Raw genomic sequence first — 10634 nt, forward strand, 5'->3', positions numbered from 1 at the left:
TGGCTTGTAAATATCTGTAATTTGAGTTTATAATTCATATGAAACTATAGACTTAGTATTTTGACTTCACAAACATCTAATTTGAACCAGTGCTACATACAAAATTGATGTTTATCTGAGTTTCTTTAATATTTACTTTTGAATTAACAAATTGAATAATATATAGTTCTAAAATTTGAATTATCTACAGTTTGATACCAAATTTATTGACATAAATTCATGAAATAGTAGTTCATTACAATTTTGAATGTGAGTCAACAAATAAGATGGCATGGCCTTTCATCTATGAGGCATATAGAAAGGGTTAATAAGCATTAAAAGCCTTTTGTAGACAAAAAAATCAGAATTTTTAATAAAATATTTTTACTACAACTTTATCCATAATCATATGGTGTCAGAGTGTTGACTGCTGTGAGTTGCTAAATGTCCATAATTATATGGTGTCAGACTGTTGACTGCTCTGAGTGCAAAGTGATTTTCATGTTAAGATTCAAAATACTTTTTTCATCTGAAAAATCTCAGATTTCATTTATTTAATCTCTTAAAACCTCCTAAATAAATTTCAGACTTTTTTTTTAAGTAAAAATTTTATATTTTATTTGTTATTGTCAATACTATAATTCTATACTAGCTTGGTCAGTTTGACTGACCTCATAACCACCATAAAAACATTGGAAATAATTGCTGTCAACTGTTGATGAAACGTAAGCCTACTTTTGTATACTAATGTTACTACCACACTAAATTTTTTATATAATTAAATATTGCACCTAAGAACAAAGAATAATAATACACAAAAAGCAGACAATGTCCTATAACTATCATAATTGTTCTGGCTTTCTAACTATGCAATAAGAGTCATTAAAAATTCAGCTAAGCTTGTCAATGTGTTTCCCATGAGAACAAAGTTGGAACTGGAAGCGTAATAGACAGTTCTCAGTACAAAAAACAACTAAATATAATAAGCCATTTAACAGATTAAAACTTTGGCTTTCCATTGGTTATAAATAACTTAGTATAAAATGTAGTAGAAATCTATTGGCAATTTGTGAAAGAGAGGGTATGACAGGTGGGCATGGCAAGTGGGTCTGATTTTCTAGTTTATGGCTCCCTAATCAAATAAGATTGAAGTCTATAAAAATTATGCTTTACCTAAGTAATTACTATATTATAATGAGTAATTTTCATTAAATTACTTACTTCTCAGAGGGGGTGGTAAATAAATTTTAGAAGAGGAAAGACATAGAGAGCAATTGTCAGAGTTCTCATACTAGGGGAGATTGATGATTTTTAAAAATATTTCCTTATAAAATTAAGAACTTCTTAAAACTGAAGTAACATCAAGATTTATTAACTATGTTTTGATGCCAATTTAATTTGTATACATTGATAACAAAGTAGTTTAATTAAATTTAGAATGTAACTCTTAAAAGGTTATTGTATGTGCACTTTGACCAACCTTTTGTGAAAGGATTAATATCTATTTGGCCTGTCTGTGGATCGGGCCCCTTGCCTTCTATTTCATTTGCATGTTCTCCATTTTTGTGTCTTCATCTTTTTCTCACCATCCACCTGTATTCCCTCTCCTACCTCCACCTTTTGTGTGAGGCACTCCATTGTGTTCCAGAGGAGTTTTCTGAAGAAGTTATTTCCATTTTCTTTGCCAGCGTGTTCCACTTCTTCTGCTCTATCTCTTCTTACTACTATCTCCTGATGTTGGGACTGTTTGGGTCAGATTACATTCCTCTTTACTGTACACCTTCCTCCTTCTTGTGTATGATCTTCATTGGGGTTCCTCTCTTTGTGTAGACATCTTCGGTGGTCTTAATTTCTCTCTGGAGACGTGGACTGACATTATACAATTTCAGTTCTTGTTATCTTCCAAGGGCCCCCCAGTGGCACAGCGGTATGTCTGCGGACTTACAATGCTATAATCCGGGTTTCGATACCCATGGTGGGCAGAGCACAGATAGCCCTTTGTGTAGCTTTGTGCTTAATTACAAATAATAATAATCTTCCAAGGTTTTTTCTTCTTTCTCAACCTTGCAAATTACTCTTGTTCCTCATCTGGATCAGTCTACCTCTAACCTTCCTATTCCAGGCTTTCCTCTTTTTCTTGTCCTCCCTTTACCAGGCATCTAGTTCATCTCTCTTCTTGTCAGTAACTATTATGTCACATTCGAACCTGCGGGTACCTTATCTCCATTTTCTCCTGATGTTGAGAGATCAAATAGCAATATTTTGATTACTTGGACAGGTGGAATGATCAAAAACATTAATATTTGGAAACACTTCTTTTTGAGATGTTAATAGATTTAATTGTAATTTCAATTAATTGATTGTTTTACATGACACTAATTACTATAATTGATGCTCATAGACAATCAGCTATATCAGTTAAAGAAGTTAATTGCCCAGCTCTTCAGCTAAGTATTACTTACATAAAATTTAACTCTCGAGTAATGTGAATAGTATGTTGACTTAGCTTTATTAAGAGTATTACTGTTAATATTTATTTTAATGTTTAAGTCATGCTATAAAGTGCAACAAATATTATTTATTTTAATCTGTAAGTCAAAGGTATTATTCCATATTTTGTAATTATCTTTTACTAGAAATTCATTGAGAAGTCAGACTTGGCCAAAAGTGGTAATGTTGATTTTGCCGAATTTGTGCACTATGTGATTGAACATGAAAAACAGTTAATGGTAGTGTTCAAGAGTATAGACCAAAACAAAGATGGTAAGCTACTGTTCGTTGGTATAGAAATATGTTTTTTTTAAATATAAGATGGTGCATATGGTTTTTAATCAGGCAATGATGGTACATATTTTTCTTACTTAAGTAGTAGTAGATAAATATTGTAAGTGCTTTTGTTAATTTACTCATAATAGTACAAGTGTTCCTTAATAAAGTAAATATTGTTAAATACTTTTCTTTAATCAGTCTATAATGGTACAGATATTCCTTACTTAACTAGGTTTTAATGGTGCCAGTGTTCCTTAATAAAGTAAATATTGTAAGTACATTTCTTAATCAGGTTATAATGGTACAAGTATTCCTTCATAGGGTAAGTATTGTTAACACTTTTATTAATCAGTATTTACAATATGTATACCTTTTAAAAACCAGAAGATAATGCTATACATCTTTTATATTTAAGTAAAAACATTATGACCTTTTCTTAAAAGTTATAATGTTTATTAATTGATCAAGAAATTATTTTTAATTTGTTCCATGGTGGTACACATATTTAGAATTAGTTCAAAATACCATGTCTGTTTTTTAAATGCTTTTTATGTAATTTCTAAGTTACTCATGATAACTAAGAATACTTGACATTACAGTTCATGTGGGTAAAAATCAAAGTTAGATATGTGTGTGTGTGTGTCTATATATATACATTGAGCAGTTGAAGAAGATTCAAATTGTCAAACTTTTAAAAGAAAAGTAATTTTCCCCCTCAAGAAAAACGAAAGTTTTCCACTGTTAAACTTGGAATTCAGATGTGGGTCGTTGCTTATTGGTACTATAATAGAATTTTTATAAACTGTGATATTAACATTTATCTTCATATTTTCAAGGAAAAGAATGGAAAAAAATTACCACACCTATCAGTGAGTTTGTACTTTTCATGGAGTTCAGGGTGTATGAAAACATTGACTAGTTAACTGTAGAATACAGTAGTAGTGGTGTGCTTATGTTATACTGTCTCATCATTCTCAACCCCAAGAATTTAAATTACAGGTATTTTTGTCTTTTTTTTTTTCATTAGGTAGAATTGATGCACTTGATATTTCAAATGCATTCAAGAAACTTGGAATTTCTCTAAACCATCAAGAAGCAATTTGTCTTGTACAGCGGTATGTTTAGATTTTAATTGGTAACTTGTTAGTGTTACAGTACAAAAAAAGCTAGCCCTGTTATTTCTTTTAAGATCTTTTGCAATTTAAGAAAATATATTTTCAATATTTTTCATTCTCATAACATATCATATAATTAAAAAAAAACACCATATGTTAAAATAATGTACTTAATTTATCAAGTAAAGTTATACTGGTTATTAAAATCATGTTTGTGAGATTTTTATGTTGAGGGGGTTGGTATGATACAGTTTCATTGGATGCTATTTCAGTAAATCTCTGCTATTCTCTTTATTGATTTGTAGACAAGAAGTAGCAGAAATTCATAAGGTTATAGTACACTGACTATTTAACTAATGAGTTGAAAGTACTGTTCTCTTTCAATGGTCATATGATGTTGGCCAGGGATCATAAAGTAATGGAGGGAATGACTAGAGAAAAAAGTTGGAAACTTGCGACTATTTTGTATGGGGAAAAAAGTAATATAAAATTCTTTATTTAGAGTGATACACTGTAGTATATATATGTTTAACCATGTGTCAGGGTTTCAATCTTTAATGAGTCCAGAAAATCAGCTGTACTTACAAAAGACATAATTCTTTTGAAATAAGTGCTCTGTTGTTAAGAAATTGTACAAATCCGGGAATTGTAATTTAATTAGTATATATATTTTTTCCAGCATGGACAAGGATAAGACTCTCACAATCAATTTTGATGAATGGAGGAGTTACTTACTTTTTCATCCTTCACCCGATTTGAAGGACATCTACCACTACTGGAGACATTCTACTGTAAGGGTTGGCTATTTTGAATGCAGCATGAAACAATGTGTGTGAAAGTGTCTACTTTGTATACTGGCAGGAACCAGTAGTGTTTCTGTGTGAAAGCAATTACTTTATACATGGACAAAAATTAGTTATCAGCACTATGGACAAACAATAACATGTGGAACATGCACCATTTAGATACAATGGCTGTATGTAGGCAAAATCCATGTGTTCAGTACATGAAAAAGTAGCTGCAGTATACTCTGTGTTAAGGAAAAAAAAGTAACATATGTATAGGTCATAAAGCAGTTGTGTACAATGTATGCAATTGACTGCTTTGTCTATGTTACACAGAAAAGTCATGTATACCCTGTGAAACCAGAGTATGGATATAAGCCCTTGTGTATAATGTTTGACAAGGGATTACAGTGTATGTACAGCATATACCAGTTGTGTACTCTATATGAAACTGATACTATGTTGTACATGATTGCCATTTGTATACATTTTGTGAAGAAGGTAAGACTGAATTGGTTATCAATCAGCTGTCAGAAGTAGGACTACTTTATATGTGAGCATTACCTAGTTCTGTTTAATCAGCTGTCAGAAATAGGACTACTTTATATGTGAGCATTACGACAGCTGATTGAACAGAACTAAGAAATAGGACTACTTTATATGTGAGCATTACCTAGTTCTGTTCAATCAGCTGTCAGAAATAGGACTACTTTATATGTGAGCATTACCTAGTTCTGTTCAATCAGCTGTCAGAAATAGGACTACTTTATATGTGAGCATTACCTAGTTCTGACAGTGTAAATAGAAACTATTTTTGTAGTTATTAAATTACACATAGTAACCACTGTACTTTGAGTTATTGAGTTATGAATATTTAACTATTAAATCAGACATGTTGACCAGTTAATATGCTATAAAAATGTCATTATCTGGTTTTGTGTACGCATATCCTTATAAATGGCTGCTAACTAATTCAAGTACTTTAATTGTATTTGTAGTTTGTAGATATTGGAGAAGATACTCTTGTTCCTGATGACTTTACAGAAACTGAAATGCAAACTGGCATGTGGTGGCGGCATTTGGTAGCAGGTGGTATAGCAGGAGCTGTTTCTAGAACATTTACAGCACCACTAGACAGATTAAAGGTGTTTTTGCAGGTATGTTTTTGTGCTTTTGTAAAAAACAGCTCTGCCCACCCAAGATTTAATAGTGTTATAAGCACTCAGATTTACTGGCATATTTTAATGTGTCATCCAATGTTATATAGTTTTATTTTGTTAATAGGCCAGAAATATGTTATCATAATTTTATATTGTAAGTTGCTGTTGAATACACAAGACTGTATAGTTTAAGATCTATTATTTAGGTTATTTAGTGATCTAGTATTCTATGATTATTTAGTTTTCATAACAAGAGTGTTAAAAGTTGATTATTTTAAAGGTGATAGTTATGACAAGTTTCATTACGTAACTTTGTATGAATCGTATGTTGTATTTGCAGTTTAATTGTTGTACTAGACTTTTGTAACATTGTTGATGTCATCTAATTCGAAGCTTTTAAGTCTTTCTCATTATATTTCATATTGTTGCTAAAGGGCTAGATATTTCTAGATTTTTTTTGTCATTTGTTATAAATACATGTAGATACAGAAGTTAAGTAAGTAAGTTAGTGAAAGTAAAAGTGAAAAATTAAATTAGACTGCATGATTGTCAGTTTAACAATAATGGACGATTTCTAAAGTGAATTTATCACTGATTCTATTGTTATAACAGAAGAAAGAAGAAATAATTTGTCTTGTCAAAGAGCATTCTAAAGTAGTTGAACCCGCCTGTGTGGACTTTGACGAAAAAGAGACAATTATTTAAAGCTCTGGATACAACTGTGATAACCAAAAGTGTACATATGTTTGACTTGTTTTGAATATATTATTTTAAAACAAGTGGATTGTGTGCTGTCCATTTATTGTTGAAATTTATTGCCAACAACTCGCAGATGCCTACTGTAAAGAATCTAGCTCTCATAAAAATTGACGGATTCTTTCATTAATATGTCTTCCCAATAAAAAGAATCAACGTGGGAAAAAGAAAAAAATGCAAATTGCTCAAAGTCATGTTTCATAAACAAATTTCTCTCAAATTAGACAGTGTAATTTGTAAGGAAGCTAATACTGGGAGCATAGACAGTAAGTTTGTTATTTTCAAAGAACAATACATTAAAGACAGTAAAATTAGATTCAATTAATCTCTGTAGTTTACTGAAGTCTAAGAGTCTAAAGGTAATTTTTATATTTTAGTTATGTACTTGCCACTAACTATATTAACAAGAAACAACAAGGATCTGTGTATCTCTTAACTGCTTTACAACACATAAATGTGTTTTCAGAATGAAAGTTATAGGTTTGAATCAGTGGTTTATCAAAATTCTTTAGTACTGTTTACACACACACACATTAAAATATTGTCTTCTACCACTGATAAGAAGATTGTTGAAACCATTAAGACAATGTCTACACTGCCAGTTATAATCGACAGAGAACCCATCAACTTTTCTCCCTGAGAACTTGTAGATGAAGTCCACAACTATAAACCTAAAGTCCACATACCAGGAGTAACTAGATAAGAGAAACCTCAAAGTTAGGGTATTGTTGCATCTATTGAATGGTCCTTGAAAGCTGTAATGAAAACTATATACTTAACACTATCCTTACATGTTATGTCAAGGATGCTAGAAAAAGAACTAGTTGAATTCAGAAGGTCAGTTTGTCTCATTTTCACACAGACAATATATGTAATTAAGGAAAATTGTTAGTAGTTTCCTTGACGTTCTTACCTGTGGTTACTGAAAATGAAAGCTACAAATATGAACATTAGTGTTAGTTCATTGAAAGATTTAAAGCTTTTGACACACTTAAATAAGATCATTACAACAGACAACCAGTATATGTTTATATATGTGGCCTTGTAGTTAACTTATCAGACTGGGGATTTTAAGGTATCAGGTTTGAGACCTGGTGCTACCAAACACTTCAAACTTTTAGCTGTGAGTCTGTTATATAATTGATAGTTAATCCTGCTATTCAGTTAAGAGTATCTGCTTCAGGTGGCAGGTGCTAAGGGCTGATTCCATTCCCTCTAATTTGCAGTTCAAAATTAGGGATGTATTTTTATGATCCTTAGAGGTCTCTGACCTGGTCAGTTAGCAATTGTGTGTATATGATGTATTATTCAGGTAAACAGACAAATAAGAAATATACAAGTGAATTAATACTATATACCATCATAATATGAGCTATAACAGACTGATCATATTATATAGATTTTTTTAAGTCACTTAAAACGTTTTTAGCTAAAGCAGAATAGTAATATCAAGCAAATAAATATGCAAACTAAAAAGAGTAAAGCAGTAAAATTGTGTCTATTTCACAAGATTTAAGTGATCTTAAATCACATTGTTGAGAAAGCTTCCTTGCCACTTCTTTTCTTAATAAATTGTTACCAGTGGTTTCTATTCCAAAATATAATTTGTCATCTCATATTTTATTTCTTCCTGTTTTTGAAGCCTTCTTATGTTAATATTTTGAAATTCTGTTTGTGAGTCATAGTTTTTTTGTCATTTTCTTATATATACACATTTAGCTTACATAAACAACAAATACAATATTTTTTCACTTACAACAAGGAAGGTACTAGAAACTAATATTATTATAATTGGAAAACACTATCCTAACTTAACCAGACATTTTATGTTCTGATACAATTTTCAGATAATATTTGCTTTGGATAAGCCCTCTCCCCCTCCCCAGTAGCACAGTGGTAAGTCTGCAGACTTATAACACTAGGAACTGGGTTTTGATACCTGTGGTAGGCACAGCACAGATAGCCCATTGTGTAGCTTTGTGTTTAGCTACAAGCAAAAAAAAAACTTTTGGATATAAGTTACTTATTAGATACAACTTAACCATGAATAAAATATGTTAGACAACAGTAAATTTCAACATATGGTGTCATGATTTTCTTTACTTATGTTTATAAACATAATCCTTGATATAATACATTCTTTAAATAATATTTGAAAGTTTGATTTATTCTGTGATGTTTTAGATTTTAGAATTATAGCTCTAGTTTGATTAAACCACATTGTTTATTTATAACAGAAAGGGATGCAGATAAATGTTTTGGAATGCTACAGATTACATTATTCCTAAGTAAATTGTTGCATGAATGATAATTTAATTAAAACTAAAACACAGAAGGTAGAGGAGTACAGTATTTTGGTTGTTACTCTTGTTTCTATGTGTTTTAGTTTTGATTAAATTACTGTTAATGTAGCAATGTATTTTAGTTATTTACTTGGGAATAATGTAATTCTTTATATTTGTGCTTTAGATACTGAAGGTGAAATCTGTAGAATTCTGTGAATCATTTGTCTGTGTCCTTTTATAAATAGATAATGTTGTTCATCTTAAGTATTGTTATCCATCTGTTTGTCAAACTTTGTTTTCCTTCGAACACATTGCTTGCTAAAATATGTATTTGTTCTTGTTCTTTATTGAAAGAGTTTTAGAGTCAAGATTTTTTTTTTCTTCTTAGTGATATAAGAACTTCTTTTACAGGTGAAAGGAGCTGAGTTTGCCTCTGTGCGATCTTGTTTTGTGCACATGTTACATGAGGGTGGAATCCACTCCTTATGGCGAGGTAATGGAATAAATGTACTGAAGATAGCACCAGAAAGTGCACTGAAATTTATGGCTTATGAACAAGTAAGATTTTGTTTGTCTTACTAGCACATGATTTTTTTTAATGATATTTGCTCACCATTCTTTTTTGTTATTTTTTTTGTTTTGTGTTATAATTTTACACATTGTAAATTGATAGTCTCCAAGTTGTATCTTCAAGAAAAAAGTTACATTTTGGAAAACCAATAAAGATTTTTTTTTTAATTATCATCACTACATTTAGAAATAATAGAAATAATACTCTAAATGTTCAAAGTGTTCTCATGGTACTTTAACCCTTTCAAGACGAGTCACAGGTGAAAGGCCATGTCATCTCGTTTGTTGACTTGCATTAAAAATTTTATCGAACTACTATTTCATGAATTTATGTCAATAAGTTTTGTATCAAACTATAGATTATAATTCAAATTTTAGAACTATACATTACTCAATTTGTTAATTTAAAAGTAAATATTAAAAAAACACAGATGAACATCGATTTTTGTGTGTTATGTGGTATGTTGAATGCAGCACTGGTTCAAATTAGATGTTTGTGAAGTCAAAATACTAAGTCTATAGTTTCATACGAATTAGAAACTCAAATTACAGATATTTATAAGCTAGCATATAAAATAAGAAGGTCTTATCTTTTCTATTTGCTAAGATATTGCTCATGTAATAAATCAAACACAGTGACACCTTGCTCACCTTTCTCCATTTTTGGATATGCTCCCTTATATACACTTACTTCTATATATGACTCGAATAACCAATTGGAAGCTCAGAATGTCCCCCTAGTGGTTTTCTTAACCTTTCTAACGTTTCTTTGGTCATTTCTTTTGAATCAAGATTTCAATGAGGTGGGTTGTGTCTTTAGTCTGCTCGAAATTTCATATTTTTTTTTTAGACCCAAATACAGCTTAGTTACTAAGGTTGATAAATTATAGTATAATTCTATGGTACTGAAGTAATAATTTATGATTTTTTAGTTATTTAAAAGTATATATAAAACCTAAAAAAATATTTTGTTTGATATCCTCCAGGTGCAAAATTTTTAAAGGCTTAGCAACCTAAGTTAAGCAGCAACCAAGTACAAAGGTCGTAACTAGGAGAGATAAATGTTTGCTTTACTTCTGTATTTACTGTTCTATGTTTTAAGAAAAATAACTTTAAGAACTTATATCAAAATAGCAATAATTTATATACATATATATAATAATTAAAATGTGACTGTATTTTACAAAATACTAGTCGGCTAAAACACAGCCAAGA

The 10634-nt window shown here is 30.5% G+C and overlaps 1 protein-coding gene across 1 annotated transcript in view; it reads left to right on the plus strand.

Moving 5' to 3' along the window:
• LOC106470665 (calcium-binding mitochondrial carrier protein SCaMC-2-like) overlaps positions 1-10634 on the plus strand; it is a 34040-nt gene that overhangs the window by 16262 nt on the left and 7144 nt on the right. Inside the window, exons 2-6 of the mRNA XM_013931230.2 lie at positions 2616-2742; positions 3776-3863; positions 4543-4654; positions 5647-5805; positions 9261-9407. Of these exons, the coding sequence (XP_013786684.1) occupies positions 2616-2742; positions 3776-3863; positions 4543-4654; positions 5647-5805; positions 9261-9407 (633 nt within the window). The remainder of the gene's footprint in view (positions 1-2615; positions 2743-3775; positions 3864-4542; positions 4655-5646; positions 5806-9260; positions 9408-10634) is intronic.

The sequence above is a fragment of the Limulus polyphemus genome, unplaced genomic scaffold, assembly GCF_000517525.1.
Source record: "Limulus polyphemus unplaced genomic scaffold, Limulus_polyphemus-2.1.2 Scaffold4151, whole genome shotgun sequence".
Lineage (NCBI taxonomy): Eukaryota > Metazoa > Arthropoda > Merostomata > Xiphosura > Limulidae > Limulus > Limulus polyphemus.